Consider the following 22,839-nt stretch of genomic DNA (forward strand, 5'->3'; position numbering starts at 1 on the left):
TGGCCGTAATACATTGTGTCCAAAATATCATGATGCTGAACATTCATTACAGTACTGTTAATAAACCTTCAAAATCAGTGACCTTAATAGGTCGGCCCTTCGGGCCTCGATGGTCACAAGTAACCTAATACAGCCTTCGTAACCTATTTACGTCGTAACCTAGGTAAACCTCGCACCCGTGACTGATGTCGCTACGAAACAAATCTTCGTCTGTTTATACATTTATTTAAACGTATAAAAATAGAATTAAAAATATATAAAAACAAACGAGGTTACAAACAAGCCTCTTTGACAGTGTTTCTCTCGCTACATCGTAATAGAATACATTCCTACTGCGTCTAAACGAAGTACAACCACAATTAAAAGATTGATCTATTAACCAATAGGCGACGAGCGAGATCGACCAATAGGAGGAAGTGTACATGGAATATTTGGATGGGCATTATCACCTTGTGTCGCTTTTGTACAAGGTGTTAATCCGCAGCCACGATTGATTGATTGATAATTCCGTGTACATAATGGTCACGGAATATTTGTATTTATAATACTCGGTTGGGCTTTATCGTGGTCGTGAATTATCGTTTCCCAGTCAAATCTGTATTTTTTTTTATTCGCTATTTAAGAGTCACGGTAAGATCATAAAACCATTTTGCCTTTCGCTTCTAGCTATGTCAGGCTTTTTGACCTGGTTTCTTGATTTCCAGTGTTGCCAAGTAGAAACTACAATATTGCATAAAAGTACTTGAAAAACACGTAGGTAGCATTGGATATTTCCGACACTAGGAACTTAGGGATGTAAAAGGTCCGAGATCCCGGATTTGATAATCTATAATCTAACGGCTGAGGCATTTATATAAATAATTGTTGCTTGATATTTGGATCAGATACGTATAGAACGTAGAGCAACACGGACTTACGTTTCTACCTATATTGCTCCTCTTTATTTTGATGTTGTGCCTGGGTGTAATCTGAGGGTGTAATAACAAGGGTTGTCATTCATCCGTGTCTGTTGTCCATGAAATTAGAGGATAAACAATGGAAAATCTATATATTTTTGGGGAACGTAGCTTGGAACTACCTCAATAAATGAAACAAAATACCTATACAGTATAAAATAATGTTTTTTATTATACTGAATAGTGAATGTGACATATTGATAGTCTGTAATAATATTGCAACATTGTTATAATATGTTAAGGAACCAGTACAATGGCACTATATTTCATTTTGCTCTTTAGTATCTGTTTTTCAGAAACATAATGTACAAACACACACATTTATCAAAATCGTACAATAGATACACAACTATATGCGTGACATTGCAAGTACTTCTTTTGCGTTACATGTATACAGTAATATGAGGATTTCAAAAAATAACATTAGTTTATTGTATTATAATTCTCATGTTAGGCCAGAAAAGTTACTATTTAATGAACTATGCACTAACTCTTAACAAAATTCGTTCATTAAACTCTTTCGTATAAAAATATTTCGATATTTCTTATAATAAAATTAAACATACCTTACCTATTTGTAACTAGTAAGTTTTATAACAAAATTATTTTATTTTCAGTGTCTTAAGCGGTTGTGTGGATAACTAATTAGATTGCGTTTCTTTTTGTTAACTTTCGTTAAAAGTATGTAGACTAGAATTAACTGAAATAACAACCAAAAAATTGATGTTAAAAATTAGTGCAGTTGTTCTAAACATTACCGTAACATTTTCTGGGTTTTTGTTTTCCGATAGACAGTATGAAAGTAAAAGTTTATTAAATAAGGACTAGCAGTTGAAGAAATAAAACATTTAGAACACAGATGCAGAATTTTGCCATTTCACAACAACTAAAAATGTTGGTTACACTAGGGTCTTAAATGCAGAGAAGGTATAAGTAGGTAGTATAGATACAATAACTAGCAGGGATAGTGCTAATAGGCTGTAGGAATACTGCGTCGCGTCTTTGAGGACTTATTAAGGAGAAAGTCTAGAATAAAAAAAACGAAAAGAAAACTAACTTAATCTATAACATATTACCCTTGAACATTAACAAGAAAATAACAAACAGCAATATGTGTCATCCAGCTTGCTCTTATAATGAATAATACTTACAATATCATTAAAATAACATAAATTGCTATTCTGTTTGAGTTTACATATAAATAACAACTATTCAAATAGGTGAATAACGAAATTAAATGCAAATATAAGAAACAATTTGAACACAATCGTGTATTTAAGACTATAATTTGCATCTAAATATGAAAAACTATATTAGGAAACATCTCGTATCGTTGCCGTAGGTGGGATACATCACTAAAATTACCTGTTGTAGTCAGAGGGAATGGTGGAATACTCAGTCTGTAGTCATCACTATTGTCATATTGTAATGGAAGGAGGTGATTTGAGAACGGTCTGATGGGACATACGGGGCGTCCCACTCCACTATATTACAAAATATAAATGCAAGTCATCAGATTCACTTAATAAGTTCGATCAACAAAGCAAACAAATATGTTAGCAAGGAACATGTTCTATATCTTATACCACACAAGTTGTTAAATACTTAAACGGAACTGATTCAATCGAATACATAACATTAGGAGCCTTACATAACTTATCTTACAAAATAAAATAATTTATCAAGCATATTATGTAGATAGGCTTTAAACATCGCGACTTTCTATACGCTGAATTTATTGTAATGGCTGCACTCTGCATAATTTTTTACACTGATCTTAGTGTGAACATTTATATACAAAATTATACAAAAGATTGACTTTATCCTAAAGTGGGAAGTAACTTTCAATAAATATAGTAAAAGTCAAGATGATATGACTTCACTGTTGAAAAGCTTACAATAATATCGTTTATAACCAGCTCGACGTGTTGTTGGACTCGCGAAGCATAGCATTAGTAATTTCTTGACACGTTTCTATTAGTAGTTACATATAACCTGCCATGATAATAACTCTGTTATATTTACTAATTAAATAAATAAAAGCTGAACTTAGCTTTTTGCAGGCGAGCTGCGAATTATCATATCAAAAATGCACATTTACGAAAATGTCAACACAATTTATACGTATTACGACTGTCGTGTCATAAGATTGAATTTGGCCAATTTATAGAAATCATTGGTCAGACACAATTTATGCAAAAAGCATATATATTTCACGCCAACAGTCGCAATGACTTAAGAAATAATCTTTTATAAATACGTCTGCCTGCACTTAGGCAAACATTAAGGTTTCTCAATCGCATAGCCCAATAAAGTGTACTATTCCATGCTAGGTGTACTATCTTACATGGTACAACAAAACAAGGTATGCTCAAAAGTGACAGCTAAAATTTCGAGGTTAGTTGCGCTGACGTCATCTCAGGCTCCGTTGCCATTTTGAAAAAAATAAAATAAAACGCGCGACTGATGTTTTTAATTTACCTTGCAAGGCAATTTTTAACTTTTAGTAAAAGACTTACAGTTATAATGATTTTTATATATGTAACAAGTGATAATTAAGTTCGTTAGTAATTCGCTTAATTTTCAACAATAAAATTTAAGTCCTTGGAATGTTTGAGATACCAATTTAATGGTAACACTCATGTATAAAACACTTACGTCAAGAAATGGCGGTTTTTCATAGGATTGAGCATAACTCGTTGTACCATGCTATCTTACGGGTATGATCGTAAGACACCTGGTTCAGTGACCGGGATCGCGATACATGTAAAGATGACCAGCAGACATATTTTGCAACTAAACAATACGCTCGGTCTATCAAATGGCCTATTCGTAATTTCTGTTAAAAGAAGCAGCTGTCATCTTAGAATCCCAAAAATATTGCACCAGGCCACGTTTGATAATTACCACAATTAAATTGATTTGGACAGGTCTCAGTTATCCGTCCAAGATGTAAAAGTTACAAAATAGACCCGCTGGTGTTACGATCGCGAAACCGATTACCTAGCCAAGCATTTAGGTAAAGTCTAGAAATCACCGTGGAAGGCGTGGCCTTAACAATCACCTTTTAATTTTGTGACGAATAAGACCTCCCACGGTCACTTACCCCTATGAAACGCCCGTCCTAGCACTGGAGTAGTACAGTATAATTGTATACTATTGGGTACGCGACGTACTTGGTGACGGCAGCGGAGTATGTCTCGCTAGTACGGCGACGGGCTCGGAGGCGAAGCAGTCGAAGTTTACGTCGAGGAATAGTTCGTGAAGAAACCGACGGGCACATAGCATGTACGTTCCCCGGGCAATCAACGAGCACACGTCGGAATATACACATGGACTGCGAAACACGTCCGGGTGACGCTGCTTGAGAGAGATGAGGGCCGAACGTGTCTGTGAAAGATGATATTCGGCGTTAATTATTGTCGAAAAGGAAAAAATCAAACAACATATTAATTTGTGATCGTCATTACCACCTTATTTCAAGTGAGAGTAGTTAATACGCTCATTCCTAGATACAACATCAGGCAGAGATCGAGAAAGAAGACGCGACGCAACTTTACAACACAAATAATTTCTTCTTGAATAGAATGGATGCAGAGTAATGTTATACTTACTATTAGCTGTACCCTGAGCTAACTTAAATATCTTCGTTCAGATGTACGAGAAGATCGCAGATGTTAATCAAACGCCTAATGTCAATAATGATTTCATTTTAATTCGTCCAGTCGCTTTTGTGAAATGGGCGAGTATACCCGGAAAGGGGACACTTTTATTATAAGTATAATAATCCAGGGCTTGTATTTTTTTATCGTTCGCCCCAAAGTTAAGATCGCGCGCTAAAACATATACCTGACTCATCTGTAAATGACAAATTCAGATGTGCTATCTGAAATGAGTATATACTTTCGCACGCCAATAGAAAACGAACGATTCGAAAAAACGGCTGTTGCTCGTGTGCGTCAAGCTAGCGGCCTCAAAAAAAAAATGGGCACGAAAAAATAATTTGACCATACCAAAAAATAGTACTCTTATTGAAAAAAATAGTACCTGTTGTAAAAAAATTAGTACCATCACGGTTCTGGATTTATAGCCATGTTTTATTGCACTTGCTAGCTTGACGGTGAGCGAAATTTGGCGAGAGTTAACGACAAGGTCTTTCGCTTTGATTTAAACGCCAAAAAATAGTATCGAAATAGTACTCACCCCCTGCAAAATACCGAAAGTAGTACTTCAACGGTTCCAAAGTTATAAAGGCAGTTCTTTGATCCCGCTAGCTTGACGTTTTGAAAATACCTATTATCTGGGGAACGCTTGCATACTTCAGTATGTAACTAATGTCAATAAACTCGTATGAAATAGTACTCCCTACCATCATAATTTTGATCCGATTCTCTTTGTAGAAATGTTAAAAAATCATCATAACCTATGCCATACATTTGTTGTTGATACAGTCACGTAGACAATTACATAACCTCACAATTTATTCGTAAGTATTGCCATTTTGGAGGTCTACCCTACCATTTCTTTGCACTTCAGTGCTGCTATTACAAAAAATTCCTATTGCATACACCCATATGCACTAATTTTAACAGAAAATGGCTGCATGGGTCTAGTTCTTATCGAAAACAATCTGTGATTTTAATACATCATAATACATTTTTAATCTGCTGTTTTATTTTATAATTTATACCTTCATGTTGAATTTGTTACGGATCGAAGTGTTTGTTAATAAACAATTTGCAGTATTTGTAGAATAACTCAAAGAGTTTCAACAATGATATTACTTTCATCTAACAACCCTGGCACTTCACCAATTTTTACCCAAAAATGGGGAAAAATACTGAAATCTGACAACATTCTTGACCATGTGTAATAATTTTGTTCGCGACTGTACTCGTCTTGATAAATGTATGACATAGGTTATAATGACTTTTTGACATATTTCTACAAAGAGAATCAGGTCCAAATTATGATGGTAGGGAGTACTATTTCATACGAGTTTATTGACATTAGTTACAAACTGAAGTATGCAAGCATTCCCCAGATAATAGGTATTTTCAAAACGTCAAGCTAGCGGGATCAAAGAACTACCTTTATAACTTTGGAACCGTTGAAGTACTACTTTCGGTATTTTGCAGGGGGTGAGTACTATTTCGATACTATTTTTTGGCGTTTAAATCAAAGCGAAAGACCTTGTCGTTAACTCTCGCCAAATTTCGCTCACCGTCAAGCTAGCAAGTGCAATAAAACATGGCTATAAATCCAGAACCGTGATGGTACTAATTTTTTTACAACAGGTACTATTTTTTTCAATAAGAGTACTATTTTTTGGTATGGTCAAATTATTTTTTCGTGTCCATTTTTTTTTTGAGGCCGCTAGCTTGACGCACACCTGTTGCTCACCTGTCGCAAATGTATAGGGTTGGCCATGAAGTGCACGTGGTGCAGAACCTGAGCCTGCGGGGACCGCTCCGGCATAGGTGACGCGCTGCCACCAGCCTCCATCGACGCATCCATTCCTAACACACCAATGTAAACAATGTTTTATTTTGTTTGGCATAGCATATAACAGTAACAGCAACTATTTATTATAATAAATTGTGTTTCAAGGAACTGGACAAAGAATCTAACGTTGGTGCTGATTACAGTATCCATCTAATTATATTTTAAGTTATACCTGTCATCAGCAAGATGCCTAAATATGCATCACCCGGGCGAATCAAATGATTCATTCATTCGGGTTTTTCGTTCATTTACTCATTTATTTTAAAATTGACATCTGTCACTATAAAATGTAAAATTAGGAATGATTATAGTGTCTGCGGGAATTAGGGCCATTGTATGTGTATTTTTTATCTTTAGTTAAATTGAATGTAACAATCAGCTAAAAATCTTACCAGCAAAGAACGCCTCGCGGAGCTCATGCGACGAAGGCGGTCTCGTAGGCACGCAAGCCAAACAGTCCGCAGTGGAATGCCGCCAGCGATCAACCCTGACCACCGCGGCGCTAGTGTGACCCGTTTCACTGGCGGGCGCACTAGTGTTCACCACGGGCTTGGTTACCACCCCGGTTTTACTCGAAGTCGTCCCCGCGTCACTTCCAGCCGCGCTTGACTTCGTACCAGTTTCGCTAGTAGTCGTACTAGGCGCTTTCGTGTCTGTAGGTTTGGCAACAGTGGGCGCGTCTGTGGTGGCAACATTAGCCTCGCGTGAAGCTGTGAGGGTGCCGAGTCTGCCAGTCACGGTTGGACCGCCGCAGCCTGTCATCGTACTCGCTACGAAGTTGACGGCTGATCGCACTATGTCACCACCTGGTTGGGAAAGCATGATGTTTTTATTAACTGATATTTTATTCTAGTATGTCTGGAACACAGGATTTCATTCACCCAACGTGAATTGTTTAGAAAAAGTTCATTAATCTACATACAAACTAATAGTTCCAATTAACAACCACATGAGTCTCTACCAGACCAGTCCCGCAGCTCGAATATCTGCTAGCAAGTTCTGGATATGCTGTCAGGTGTTTAGTGAGTGGAAGTTTCTTAGTGCGCCATCACACTAAATCATCGTTGATCGTCGCCTTCTATAGTCGGCAATTTGTAAGGAAACAACCGACGACTTAAGACTTCACTAACCTCTATAAGCAGCTAGTTTCTGGCTGTCCGGCGTGGCGCGCGACTTGTTCTCCGTGCTAGCGTTGCTCGAGTCGACCAGAAATGACGGCACTCGAGTACGCTTTGATTGTTCTTTGTCACCCTCCTCTTCCTTCCCTTCATCCTCCCTATGGTAACAAAAACAAGACGACTAATGACATGAATTTGTCATTCATTTCACCTAGAGAAATATATCTTGTCAATAAGAAGTGTGGGTCAAAGTTATTAATTAGAAATATTTATAATTTATGTTAGGTTAGGTTTTCATCAAAGCGGAAAATAGAGGCGACGTAAGGAATCAATTGGTCGATTTTTGGACATATCTCCGCTTCGTTTTTATGGCAACCCACCATCTAATGGACCATGTAGGAGTAAACACAATTTTACTAAAAATAATGTTCCGTGATACTCGCTACTGAACTAAAATTTCCTCCATGCTGTGGCCACTGTGTCAAAGACCTGGTGCGCCAATACCATACTGACCTTGGAAACAACTCCATCAGGTCCCTGGGCAGGCAGATGCCGATGTAAGCGGGCGGGTGGGCCGCGGGCGGCGGCGCGGGGCGGCGGGCGGCTCGCGGCGGCGGCGGCGGGGACTGCCGGCCTTCTGCCACCGATAGTGGCTTCCAGTCGTAGTCTAGCAGGCTGACGGGACGGTAAGGGGTTATATAGATTTTTAATCACGGGCATAGACCTCGTATAACAAATAGATAACCAATCTCTCTAAAAAATCAGCATCTTGTCACAATAGACGACGCGTAACGACACTGACATTTGAAGAGACATATCATCTTAATTTCAGGGCACGAACTTATGCTATCTACATTACTTAATGTATACTTATTTACAAAACGGTTCGGAAACTTTAGTAGAAAAACTCCTTAGCGAATGTCAGTATATTTGTTTATAGGATGTCAGTGATCACGGTAAACATTAGCGAAATTTGTAATGAAGCAGAACAGAGATATGCAAGATACGACCAATAACGGCGTCGTAAAGCGGCAGAACGTCTTCTCTCTTACGCGCTGTGATTGTTACGTCCCTCTTCCGTGGAAACTGATCATTAGTCCATCCCCAATAAATAAAAAGTTATTTATTTCTCAAAAAACATAAACAAGCACCATATACGCTATTTGTATTAACGCAAGGTATAATATAAACAGCAGTAAGCAACCAGTCGTTTTAACTTATAAAGGGTATGTGTGTCGCTGAGTTTGAATATGATTATTATTATAAAACTTTAATCAAAGTTACATACCTCATCTTAGTCATTCTCTCTCTTGTAGACTTAGCTCTATCGCGAAGTGAGGAGAAAGGTTTCGAGCGACGATTTGAGTCCGTTAGTAGCCAACTCAAATCGTCAATGTCGCTAGATGTCGCCGCGCTTTCTGATAAATGGGGCCTGAAAATAAAAAGAATTTAAAAAAAAATGCAGATACAAAGGTCAATGGCGCCGATTTGGGTAACCACCGACTTAGTTTTAACTTTTGACTTAATTTGACAGGACTAACTACAGGAAAAACTAGCTCTATCTCCTTCTTGCATTTATTGTAAGTGAAGGACGGCACTAACTTAAGAGGTGTTTTAGTTTCTTTCCTCCCGAATACGCACAATCTTCGAAGAAAAGAAACTCCTTTAACCATCATATTCATTGTTTCTCCATGCTTATTTGGACCTTATTGCACAAAAATAAGATTGTAAAAGCGGCAACGAGTATATTTATCCTGTCTTTTATTAGATAATGTGATAAGATAGTTGTTTTATACCTTCTATGTTTGTTCAGTGATTTCAATGTCGCGTAACCTGTCATATCCAGTTGCGACGGAGGTGAACTAGCCACATCAGGGGCAGTGAAACCTGTACAAAGATTTATTAGACAATTTCAACATTAGGACTGATATTACGCTACAAGCTATTGATATTAGCATGTATTGTCAACGACACCACGAAACCGCACCACTGTGGTGTCATTTTTTTTTATTAGGTAACCACACCACAATAATGAAGTTCCTATGTTTATTTATTGATATTGGATTGTCAACTGCTGTCATATACTACTTTATACCTTGCCCATATTTTTTTTTGAAATTGTTTTGTGTTTGACACGTGATTTGTTTTTAATTGTTTACGCCACCACCGTGGTGGGGTATCATGGTGTCTTGCCTACTGAATAAAGATACATATTTTCTGAATTTTGTATTTGAATACGGATGAACATTTGCACCGTTTAACGCACTTTTCAGTTCTTTTCATTTCGGTCATTATATCGATAAACCTAAAAGTATCTATTTGATTTCTTATGTGACTTACTTGACGTGGAGGTCCGGCGTTGTAAGTCCGATATTTTCGGTCGCTGGGAACTACTGCTGCTCTTCATTCCGTACAGACTCGACGAGCTTGGGATCGGGCTCAGAGTTAGCACTCTATCGCTGTAACAAAATGGTTGATTATCGTGTCAGATTACTGTTTCCTTTAAATAAATAACTGTTTAAAACAGATACTTACGGAATAGCATATTTCCCAAGGAACGAGTCGCAACTGCTAACGCCGCTGGTGCTCGATTCGCTTGTGTTCCTGACCCTGCCTTCATGAGCTTGCTCCAAAGAGTTCATCCTTCCAATCAGAAGTCGGTTCTCAGGCCGAGTGTGCACAGGTCTTTCATAGTTCGAGCAATCCCTCAATATGTCAACAGTTCTTGATTCTGACAACGTCGGCCGATCGTGCGAACTAGAGGCGCCTTGAATTGGAAGCGTGTGAGACTTCCTCTTGTCCGGTTCTCTTCGGTCTGTGAAGCTCATTTTGTGGTCGACTACGTCTTGGTCCTTTTGTTCTTCTTTCTGCTTGGTGTATTCCGAGTGTAAACTTTCCGCGACGCTCTGGTCGGTGAGGTCTGAGTGTTCGCTCACTTCCACATCGAATGCGTTGAAGCGGCGGTCGGGTGAGGTGACCGAATTGTGTGTCGCGTCCAGATTGAGATAAGTCTCGTCAGGTATGATTGGAAATTGGTCGTGTCTCGTGTGTCTTACACATAGCCAACCTTTGAATGAAATAAATAAAACATTGATATGGTGTAGGTTGACAATAAAGTCTATAATCTGTACAACTATAGGGTTGTTTTTCTGTATGTCTATAGGTTTTGTCTACAAATAAAACCTTTGAAGGGAATTTTAATTCTTCCAAGCTAATAGTAATAATACATAATAGCTAGTCCGTCTTTTGACTTATGTGGCATCGTATAGGAATTTATAATCTAGATATCTAAGTTTATTAAAAAAAAAACAATCTCTAGATAAATATAATCTAGATATCTAAATTTATAAAAAATAAATAGAGTAACTTCACTTACCAAGGTCAGCAAGCAAGTTCGCGCCATCATAAGTGCTCCCGATAAGTCCGAGCACGTAGAATGCGGTCGCTCGGACAGAATACACCGGACAGTATTTCGCCAGGCGTACTATATGCACCGGTACCGAATCTTCTAGATATCCGTTAGTGAGGTTCATCAGCTGTTGTAGCCCTTGAGAAGTGACCGCTGTGTTGCCCACTGCCCATAATGACGCTTTCAAGTCGAATATTTCTTGCTCTGTTGAGCACTTCTTTTTCTGGAGGTACTGTGTTGAAAAACAAACATGTGTTTTACGTCAGTGGAGTAATATGGACTTATGTAGCGTAATGAGTCTTTTAAAGTACTCTAAGGGAAGACTTAATCACGTATTGTTATGTTGATTTGGAAAATATATTTTTTTATGACATACTTTTAACAAATGAGGTATCACTAGCAGCGTCTTGATTATCTATATAGGCTACGTAGCGTTATCATAGAATAAGGAATAATAGTACGGTGTCACGCTTAATTCAATGTTGCCCCCTCTAGAGGACATAAACTAAAGACGAAAAATAATAATTTCCAATGGTATTGTGTTGGGTATCGAATGCAATGGCTTAATTTGCACACCTCAATTACGTACATTATGACTAGGTGTTACTTACGGGTTAGCTTACACAGTTATGATGTTTAAATAAACATTTACAAAATGTACTCTTTAGCACTCCTGTCGTACGTGGACAGGCGGTATGTTGTACAGATACGGTACGCGTTTAGGGAGTGTGCTGTGACGGCAGCAGTCGGTGAGTCGTACGCACCTTGTAGTGGTGCGGCAGCGTGTGCGCCAGCAAGGCGCGCGCGTGCGGCGCGGCGGGGCGCGCGGCCAGCGCGGCGTGCAGGTGCGGCGGCGCGCGCGCCGGCCGCCGCGCGCGCGCCGCGCCCGGCCCGCCCGCGCCGCCGCCCGCGCGGCCCTCGCCGCACAGCGTCAGCGCTTCTTGGACCCCGGCCTCCACCAGGCGCGCGTATCTGGACACGGACGGAGTGGCACATTGATAGAATCGTAATACTCTGTGTAATATATTCAATAAAACGGCATTTGCATTTCTATCAATCATATTTTGACATGACATAAAACCGTAAGTAAAAACATAGATATACCACATTCTGAGTTCAGAAACCGAAGTGTTATGGCAATCAGCGACCGTTGCACGGGTTGCGTTAATGCAAACTACGCGGCAGCGGCGATAGACGCAGGGAATGCTATTAAAACGGATAAATTATTTGCCAATGGAATAGCAAAATTTTATTAAATATTCAAATTTGGAACACCTTATTCTACGAATAGACGCTATCCGACAATTGAGAAATCAGCCCGCGATAGCAAACCCGTGCAGAAACCGCAGATGAGGACCACATTTAAATTATAAAAAGAACTGAACATCTAAAACATATTTCTTATCACTATAAAGCCTTGTGCATACCTATAATTGTAACTTTTGGTCCAGAAATCCAAATGTTTCTTGAGGAAAGCGACGGCTTTCGAGTCACCCGTTTGCGCTGCCGCTGCGACCTCCAGGTTCAACCATAGAAGGTACCCCCGGTCGCCCACGGCAGAGAAATCCAGGGTAGAAGGATCCGCGGATTTATCCAGTCTACAGTTCTGGCATAGGACGTCTTTCATTGGCATCATCTTCTCGACATAGGTCTGAAAGATGAAATATATATTGTAGACAAAATAGACTACAGAACCATGACTAAGATAGATTCCATGAAGGGAAGTGTCATTTTTGAATAATTCTACCACTCTTTAGTGTGTAGATCGATTGTTATCTGTACTCACCGAGACACTGAAAGCTTCCTCCAAAATCGAAAGAGCGCACTTGACGACAACTTTCGACTCATCCTTCACTTGGCCAACAAGCATTTGCAGTATCCACGTGTCCATATCAACACCGGGAGAATCCCCATCATCTTTATGTGATCTTATATGATCTTGGACGAAATTCTTCTTCAACTTGGACTTTCTTCTGACTAGTTCTCGAGACTTTCTCGAGGCTCGCAGAAGAACATTTAGGAACTGAGTTGCGTACAGTCTTGAGGCTTCTATGTTGCAAGTGAGGGTTTTGGCAAGAATGTCGCGAGGATACGAGTCTAACGTGTAGTCCAGACTCGATATGACCAGCTTTACGTAACAACTGTGGTGGGTCTTCGTTGATAGTTCAAGGAGACTGAAAATTTAAAGTCTATTAATTGAACGATCCACTAGCATCTTCAAAAAGGTTACCTATAGCGATCTATCTTACAGCGCAGCGTGACGCGATTCGTGTGTATCAAAACAATTGACAACATGAGTATAGGCATAGAATAAAGAATAATATAACGTATAGAACGGTCACTCTCCGCCCCTCACCAATTCGTATCGGACACCGAACTCACCCCCTCTGAGTCTTACTAAAATGGCGGTAAGCGGACTGTCTGTCTCGCTCGCACTTAAGCGTTAGGCAGCACACGGTAAGAATGAGATTATTTATCGAGTGACCGGGATGTGGTATAGGGAGGATGGAATTTGTATGCAATATAATGAGTTATGGCGACTTCGAAAAATGTATAACTGTCGAACTCTTTGTTACATGTGGTCCAGTGGTAACCTTATCGCAGATTAATAGAATATCGAATCGCTAAAGCTGTGAACATATCTACAACACTTACTTTTCATACAGCCTAGTCTGCTTGAACAGTCGTAGCCCGGTCTGCGAGTGACACAGCTGCCCGATGAACAGGAAGTACATCTGGCACATAGTGTTACACATGTGTTGGGGGCTGAACAGACACTCGTGCGCTTTCCGGCCCGTCTCTATTGCTTCGATCTGACGGCTCACGTCGTAGAACAGCTCTTCCAGCATCCTTTGGGAGTCGACCTAAAAAGAAGTAATTGGTAGTAGTTTTGTTCAAATATGGTTGGTAAAAGTAAAAAGACGTAGGTATCTCGCTCTAAGGTTCTGTTATTTCAGAATCACGCGTGTTTTTCAAAAAAGAGACGAGCGGAGAGATAGACTAATCACCACAAGCGATAGAGCGTTTTCTATCTCGCTCTCCCGTACGCTGTGATTGGTCGATTCGGCAAGTAATGATAAACAGAGGGGTTAAAAAGGCCATTTCGAAGCAATTTATCTAAAAAAGCAATATTGCAAATATATATTCGCACATGTCAAACTGCAATATTTAGATGAATAGGGTAGTTTCCAACGAATCAAATCAGTTACTTTTTACTAAACGTGAAAACACGAAATTACTATGGAATTTGTACGAAAAAGCACACTGTGACGTCATACAAAAACGTGATTAAATGTCGGACTTATTATTACGTTTTTCGGTAGGTTTTTCGTGCCTAAAATTAACAATTAAGTTAAATAGAAAAAAGAAAATGATTTTTATTAGTTTTTGATCTGGCTTTATTTACTAATCAGAATTTCATAATTTATCTTGAACCTCGTACACGACCCAATTGCTTCGATGTGGCCTTTTTAAGCTCCTAGGGCACAGGTCCATGTGCGAGTACTTGTTGGACGACGTATCTATGTAGGGGTATATGTAGAGAGTATGTGCAAATACTGACGTCATAGTGCGCAAGCAGGTGGCGCACGAGCTGGCAGCCGGCGCGCGTGGCGGCGTACGCGTGCACGGGCGCGGCCAGGTCCGTGTGCGAGTACTTGTTAGACGACGGCCGCAGGTAGTTCATGATGCGCGCCACCCACGCCTTGTGCGCGCTCTCGCTCAGGTTTAGTAAAGGGGGGCCGTCGCTCTCCTAAGTAACACATACATAAAATGTAACAATAATGGCAGCGGCATTCGCTGCCAGCGAGACCATCTCGCAACGTCATTATAGAATGTCAAATGAGTTTCCACCAGAAGGGAGTGAAAAAGACGAGCGAAGATATGCAGAAATCGCTCTCTCACACCTTGTGATTACCCGATTCCGTACATCTCCGCATGTCTCCTCTCCTTTCCGGTTAACAGGAAACCCATTCCGTGAATATTAAGTAATACTTGGAAATGTAAGATCAAAGAAAACTATGATATTTCATGAACTACATAACTGCTTTAAAAAATGTGTAAATATTCTTTACATTTATTGACCATTAACCAGTTTAACATCGATAATTAAAATTATTAATTTTCAACAATATACATCTGCTCACATGTTAATAATTAAAGTGACGGGATAACTCACCTTCAGAATAGTCCGGATGATCTCCCAATTCCACGTGTTGCCGTCCTTGTTCTGCATGACGAGCGTGCACCGAATCAGGTTGTCGCTCTCGCGTTCGAATATGTTCAGGAACTTGGCCGTTTTCGTCACTTTACTCACTGCCGCACTAGTCCGAGAACTAACACTTTTGCTTTTCACTAGCGCACTCACATTCCTAGTAGCGACATCGGCGCGAGACCCGATACTGTGCCTTTGCTTTGGCTCATTCTCATTGTCAGATTCATCGAGAAACTCCATGCTGCTCTCCTTGTACAACGAAATGTTCTGTTTCGGTTTCGCCATACTCGCGTTGTCTTTCTCCTTCCTGCTTTTCGTCGTGTCTTCTTCTCTTTCTCTAAATGCACCACTACAATACTGAATGATGTGGTCTAGGAACAAACTGTTGCTTGCGGGTCGGGCTTCGAGCATAGTGTGCAGTCTACGCAACGCCGCGACCGCTGCCAAGGCCTGCGGCTTCCCCGCTGATGCTTGCGACATCAGCGAAGGGAGCGCCGGAGTTATACTACATAATTGAGGAGGTAGAAAAAGGTGTATTAAATGCAATAGTTGACCTAATAATACAGTCGCCCGGACAGATATAAATGTATCACTTGTAACAATCACTTCAGCCAACCCGTCTAGTAAACCAGCCTGAAAGTGGAAAACATCACATTTAAAGTATTTAAATAACCCAAGTTCAAGAAAGACCAGATAAAGAATGCTTGCTAAGTCTTATTACCTCTAGGAAACACTGAAGTAGAAGGGCCAGGTGAATCTCAGTTATATCTGGACCAGTGGAACTCAAATGAGGTAATATGGCAGTGCCCTCTGCGGCAACGAAACCTTCGTTCAGTCGCCATGAGTCCTGAAAACAATTGTTAGGTTTTACTAAACCTATTGTTAAATTATTACAGCATGGAGCTTAAGTATGTTCCACTAGACAGTGGTGGCATAAGGAAGTTCTACCTTTATGTTAGGATTTGATTAATGATACTATAAAAAAGCTAGCTGTAAGTTGTCCATAATAAATAAATAAAAAACCCGAAGCTATGCATGTTATATCACATGTGACAATGGCACATTTACAAAGATACAAAGACTCACTTGAAAATCAGACGGATCAACAGCATCTAACGCCACTGAAATCTCGTCCGTCCATTCGGGCTGCGGCAACCCAACCAATTCATACAACAAATCCAAAATCGCTTTCTGAAAAATAATAAAATTTACATTATAAAACATATTTCAAAGCAATGTAGGTATAAATTCTTAGGTATAAAAGTTATTACAGACGAGGGTTTGGCAAAATATTACCATAATGGGCTTCATATGATGTCCTGAACAGCGTTTGGCTGTCTTTGGTCTTAAAAAATATGTATTCAGGACATTATTGATCTTATCGATGGGTATGTAAGAATAGAAGTCATTTTAAAAAGATCTAAAAACAATCCTATTTTTATATTTGACTTGTTTAAGAATTGCGTGCCAATAAGTACGAGCAATTAGTGGAGTATGATCCATACCCATATATGAAAGACGAAATTTATGTGATTGATTCAAGGGAATACCTTTGCCCAGCAGTAAGAAATATATAGTCTATTTGTGTTGTGTCTATGTCTAAAACAGTGATTATGGTAATGTGAATCCGATGCCATACTCACTCGAACCTCCAACCGAGGCAGATATAGCGCGGCCACTAGGGCCCTGAGCCCGCCCGAGCTGTATGGGTGACAGAAGTGAAGCAGACCGGGCCAACTCCGCAGCACGCAGAGCAGGGAGAGACGACTGCATGTGAACCGCATCTCACGCTCATCCCTACAATAACGACCCAATAGGTTACTATTTAACACAGATGCTTCAGAAGCCACGATAAGGCCAGACGCGCACTACGAGTTTTTCGCCGCTTTCCGCGCCGTAATACTGTACCAAACAGTTTTAAATTGTATTGCGCGCACTTGACGCCAGAGCCACCGCAGCAGCGCAGTATTACAGTGCGACATTATGCTGCTGCTTTTATCTGCCGCGCGGCGAAAAACTCGTAGTGCGCGCCTGGCCTAAGCCCCAGCTACTATTTATTAGTGTAAAGAAATAACAGTAACATGAGCCATGACTCATGTGGAAACGTCATGATGCTTCAGACGCCACAATAATCTCCAGCTACTATTTACTTGAGCCATGTCAGGGGCCTTTGGCGACTCAGTAATAACCCTGACACCAAGGTTGATGAGGTTGGTATTCCACCTCACAACCCACACGATAAGAAGAGAAGATTTACTTGAGTATATAAGTAGTTGTTACATGAGCCATTTCATGAGCCCCTGGCGGCCGAAAAGTAATCCTGTTGGTGAGGTAAATTTCTGACCTCACAAAGTCAACCCACACGAGAGAAGAAAATAAATATTGATGACGAAGACATGGTGCGTATTATCGGCATCCGTAACAAGTGCTAGGCGCAAATAGTTCATAACAGGCGTAACAAGGCAGGTGTAAAAGGGGTAAGTGGAAAACAGTAAAATATTAGTTGCCCTTTTAAAGACTTTCGATAGTACTAGGTAGGGTTTCCGATTCTAACAGCTTTACTTTATAACTTGCCAATTACTCCAACAGGTTGGTATCTCAAATTGCGCGTTAACCGAGCTACTTTTGTAGTTTAATACATTTTCAGTTTCTGCTGATTTACATGTCTAGTTAGCAGATTGGTAAGGGAATGTCCCTTACCTGAGGGTGGATCAATTACATATACATAAATTGAATAAAGTCATTCTGCCCTTTCCAGTTGAGACCTAAGCCTAACGGTACAATATCGGCATATATTTATATTAACTAAGGTACCTGCATGCCAAATTTCAAGCGTCTAACTTAAGCGGTTTAGATTTTTCATACAAAAGGATTTTCCCGCCAATTCCCGTTCCCGAGGGAATTCCGGGAATTCCTTTCTTAGTGCACCTCTACGGTACCTAAGCTACGTCCCTTCCAAATTTCAAGTGCCTACGTTTAGCCGTTTAGGCTGTGAGTTGATATGTCAGTCAGTCAGTTTCTCCTTTTATATATTTAGATTTATACCTAGTGGTGTCAGTGCCAGCGGGTCGCACGTGGAAGTCGCAGTATGGCGCGGCGAGGCAGGAAAGGTCGAGGCGAGCCGCGCGGCGCGACGCCGGCTGGTTGAGCGTGTGGAGTAAAACTCCGCACAAAGCTTCCGCCATGCGAGGGGTCGCGCATTCCGCTAGCTGCCGCGTCACTGCGTTGACGCCGCCGCACATGATGAACACTTCTGGGTTTAACACACCTGTACAAAACGCGAATGTTGATATTCCCGAAACCATTTTACAGTTGATCTACAAGTTCCACAAATTCTATGCATTTTGGATAGTCCAGTTCCCGGTTACAAGGCCATCCTTATCTACCAATCGCCAAGTCGATCGATTGTTACGTCGAAAACCCACAACAGCAGTTTGTTGGATGCTTCTAAAATTTTAGTTTATAGCGCTAACGCACTGTGGCAGAAAAAAGGAGGAACCACTCTTCTTGGAAACCTCTACAGACGAACTTGCTACACCACTCGTTTAGCCTCCCTGACGACAGGCGTATTAAAAAAAGAGCTATTGTTGACGAACGACGACTATGTTGCTATCTCAGCCAGATTTCATTGAACACCATAAAGGCAAGAAGCGTAAAAAGATGAAAGGAAAGCTTTTTCCAACACTGGGACAATATGGGATAGAACAGGGTTTCCCCAACTATGGGTCGCGACCCGCTTGTGGGCCGTGAGCGAATATAGTGTGCCCTGTACGCAGAACAACAAACAAACTGACCAAGCAGACTTCAGGTATGTTTGTTCTTTGAAAAGTCCCGAGTTTGTAAACTTGTATTAAATAGATCGTATAGCTCAGACAACTTTTGGAACCACTGAGCTAGAAAGATAAAATAAAAGTAACTTACATATTTCAGCGAGGGTTGCGATAGCGGGCCTGGCGAGCCGATCACCAGTGCCATCGGTAGCTGACCCCGCCCGGGCTACAGCAGCAAGACAACGCAACAGCCCATGTTCGAGAAACGCCGCGCGTTGCCGCCGGGACTGACCCGCGCCCACAACGCCGATCACACGACGTACCACTCGTAGTGCTTGTGTGCGCTCCTCTTCATTCCGGAGCATAAGGTCCATAGACCTGCACCATTTACATATATATTTAGTTAAAGCACAGTGTAAAGGATATAACGTAAAATAACAAATATTTTATTGCACATACGAAATACAAATCAACAAAAGAGAATAGAAAGAGCATATCAGACTTAATAAAGAAGGTACATTTGCTAGCCTCTGAACAAGGCATGTCTCATTTTCATTATTCTGCACAGTTCAATAGCTTTACAATCAATTCAATTAAAGTATTTTCTCAGTATAATTAAGTAACATAGTCCCACTTGTTATATTAGACTCAGGATTCATATATTTTATATAATAACTTATTTTTAATAGATTGCAAAAGTGGTTACAAAACTTTCAATAAAAAAATATATATTTATGGTTCTGTATATCCTACCTTATTAGTAATCTCGAGTGTCAGTTATATTCATTTTTTTGAGTACCTACATAAATTTACTTTAAAGTTAAAATAAAAGATAAGTTACTGATATCATCTGTTCTACTTTACTTCATTCTTAATTATCAGCTAGCATAATATCAGCAATAAAAACTAAACACTATTAATTTACCTTGTGACGAGGTATGGAAGTTTTAGTGTGTTGAATGTTGCAACATCACTTTCCGTGTTTATCAAATATCGTAGCACTCTTAGGGCTGCAGCTCTTATTAGCATAGACTCATCAACTAGGCTTATTCGAATACTGGAAATAAAATATTATTATATGTCATAAGTGGTTTTAATATTGAGTTAGGATGGCTGTTCTTTCTTGTACATTTAGACTTTATATTATATATAGCTACAAACCCACTGACTGACTGACTGACTGACATAGTTGTTCTCCCAGAAGGAGTGTCGGGGGGTGAAAATGATGTATGGGGGGAGTGATCGGGACCTCCCGGTGAGTATGGGAAAACTTCCAGATCTTGGAAAACTGCTCCGCATCAGGGAGACACCCTACGGTCTGGCGCAACTATTATAGCTGGATCAAATTTTTTTTCGCAAAACCTATTTAAATCTTGGTCAAATTCTATTGTGGGTGAAAAAAAATCAAAATGGCGGAAATTCAAGATGGCCGCCATACAAAATTTTGTTTTTTCAGAAAATGCATCGGGAGTAAAAACTGTGTATGGAGATGTAATCGGAACGTCTTGTGGAGTATGAAAACACTTCTCTATTTTCAAAATCTGCTCCGCATCAGGGAGACACCCTACGGCCTGGCAAAACTATAAAACCTGGAGCAATTTTTCTTTCGCGAAACATATTTAAATCTTGGTCAAATCCAATCCCTGGTGAAAAAAAAACAAAATGGCGGAAAAACAAGATGGCCGCCATACAAAATTTTCGTTTTTCCTGAAAATGCCTCGAGGGTAAAAATGATGTATAGGGATGTGATCGGATCGTCATGTTGAGTATTTCAGTACTGCTCGATCTTGAAAAACTGCTCCGCATCAGGGAGACACCCTACGGCCTGGCAAAACTATAAAACCTAGAGCAATATTTTTTTCACGAAACCTATTTAAATCTTGGTCAAATTCAATCCCCGGTGAAAAAAAACCAAAATGGCGGAAAAACAAGATGGCCGCCATACGAAATTTTCGTTTTTCCCGAAAATGCCTCGGGGGTAAAAATGATGTATGAGGAATATGATCGAAACATCATGTTGAGTATGGAAATACTTTTCGATCTTCGAAAGCTGCTCCGCATCAGGGAGACACCCTTCAGCCTGGCGAAACTATCGCACCTGGAACTTTTTTGTTTTCACGAAGCCTATTAAAGTCTTGGTCAAATTTTATCGCCAGTGAAAAAAAACAAAATGGCCGAAAAACAAGATGGCCGCCATACAAAATTTTGTTTTTCCAGAAAATGTCTCAAAGGTAAAATTGATGTATAGGGGTGTGATCGGAATGTCATCTTGAAAAACTGCTCCGCATCAGGGAGACACCCTACGGCTCGGCAAAACTATAGCACCTAGAACTTTTTTGATTTCACGAGACTTATTCAAGTCTTGGTCAAATTCTATCGCGGTAAAAAAATGGCGGGAAAACAAGACACGCGAGCAGCTTGCTGCGAGCGAACCACGCGACATCTAGTTTTTATATAGATGTCTTAAAGAATGATTTCTTCTTCCTTGTGCTATCCCATTTTAGGAGAAAGAATGATCTCAAAACCAAAATGTCAACTATCAAAAAACATACAAAAACGAAAGATACACCTAACAGTCACAATTAGAAAACTTAAATGGAAGTGGGCAGGTCATACAGTTAGAGGGAGAGATAAATTGTCCAAAACAATGCTATTTTGGTTCACCAGTAATAGGAAAAGAAAAAGAGGTAGACCACTCAGAAGGTGGGTAGACGAAATAAAAAACACAGCAGGTGGAGGAAGGACAACAATAGCGAAGGACAGAGAAAAATGGAAGGAGCTGGGGGAGGCCTTTGCCTGCAGAAGGCACACAGGCAAAAATAAAACATAAAAAAGTCTATATGTAATGTCTGAAATAAAGGCTAATAATAAATATAGATGCAAAGTATACATGTTTCATGTAAGTCAAGTCAAAGCACTTATATCATAATAGCATTAACCTTCCTGTACCTTCAGTTTTAGAACAGATTTGTAAATATTAAATTAAAAGCATAAGTTTGAAGTACTTACCATGTCATTAACTCATCAACCGTAAAACCCAAATTACTCCTATCTTCTTTACATAAAAGTGTGACTAAGGCATTTAAGTAGGACAATCTGCGGTTGTCAGAGCTATTTCTTGGTGTGCATCGGAGCCCTGTCCTGAACTCTGAGGGCCCACTCTTGCTCGTCGGTGAGATTTCATTCTGGACTGGCTTTTTTACATATAAGCCCTGTATAATGTCCACTATATTCTGCTCAGGAGTTTTATTCTTAATGTCCAACTTGAACAAATCACCACCGTGTTTACCTGCGAAATTTATCATAAACATAGGTAACTAACACTTGTAGATATATCTCATAGATAGCAAATACACAATCATCATGATTTTTCAAGATATACCAGTAATAAAACAGTGGAACATACCTTTTTTACGGTTCAACCAATTTTCGAAGGTGGCCATTATGATAACATTTTGTATCGATACAAATTAATGGACGTGAAAGTAAATAATTGTTATATTGAATACATCAAAGCTTTCCTGTAAATTAGTAATAGACACGCACCAAAAATAAATTTAATAAAACCCTGTTTTCCTGCTACGCATATTTGACAGATCGTGCGTGCTTTTGCTTTTGTACAGTCGCCCAAATCGCATATCGCCTACACTACACGCACAATTTCGGTGAAATAATGCTGTGGTATATTAATTTTCGGTGCTATTCTAAACTCTATCTGAGTGACATAAAGACCACTAGTAAACAAATCGGCGATGAGGTTATACCAGTGTTGCTATTTCTAATTGTATATAAGCAGAAATAAAATTGTCTATGACCCATGCTATGCTCAATAGACAATTTTAGCAACTCGAAGGAATGTGATTGTCAA

The 22,839-nt window shown here is 39.9% G+C and overlaps 1 protein-coding gene across 1 annotated transcript; it reads right to left on the bottom strand.

The window, feature by feature from the left end:
- Positions 1-1,103: 1,103 nt before the first annotated feature.
- Positions 1,104-22,624, bottom strand: LOC126366722 (rapamycin-insensitive companion of mTOR). Its single transcript, XM_050009937.1, has 24 exons — positions 22,378-22,624; positions 21,981-22,260; positions 19,897-20,028; positions 19,123-19,349; positions 18,247-18,469; positions 16,845-16,998; positions 16,288-16,392; positions 15,923-16,048; positions 15,166-15,834; positions 14,551-14,739; positions 13,644-13,852; positions 12,775-13,162; positions 12,416-12,639; positions 11,753-11,960; positions 10,956-11,220; positions 10,115-10,646; positions 9,920-10,038; positions 9,376-9,466; positions 8,868-9,011; positions 8,093-8,254; positions 7,592-7,737; positions 6,854-7,267; positions 6,360-6,475; positions 1,104-4,346 (listed from the first exon to the last, which is right to left on the bottom strand). Exons 1-24 carry the CDS (start codon positions 22,412-22,414, stop codon positions 4,113-4,115), a joined length of 5,394 nt encoding a protein of 1,797 aa, XP_049865894.1. The 5' UTR covers positions 22,415-22,624; the 3' UTR covers positions 1,104-4,112.
- Positions 22,625-22,839: the final 215 nt, after the last annotated feature.

The sequence above is a fragment of the Pectinophora gossypiella genome, chromosome 5, assembly GCF_024362695.1.
Source record: "Pectinophora gossypiella chromosome 5, ilPecGoss1.1, whole genome shotgun sequence".
NCBI classification, from domain to species: Eukaryota; Metazoa; Arthropoda; class Insecta; order Lepidoptera; family Gelechiidae; genus Pectinophora; species Pectinophora gossypiella.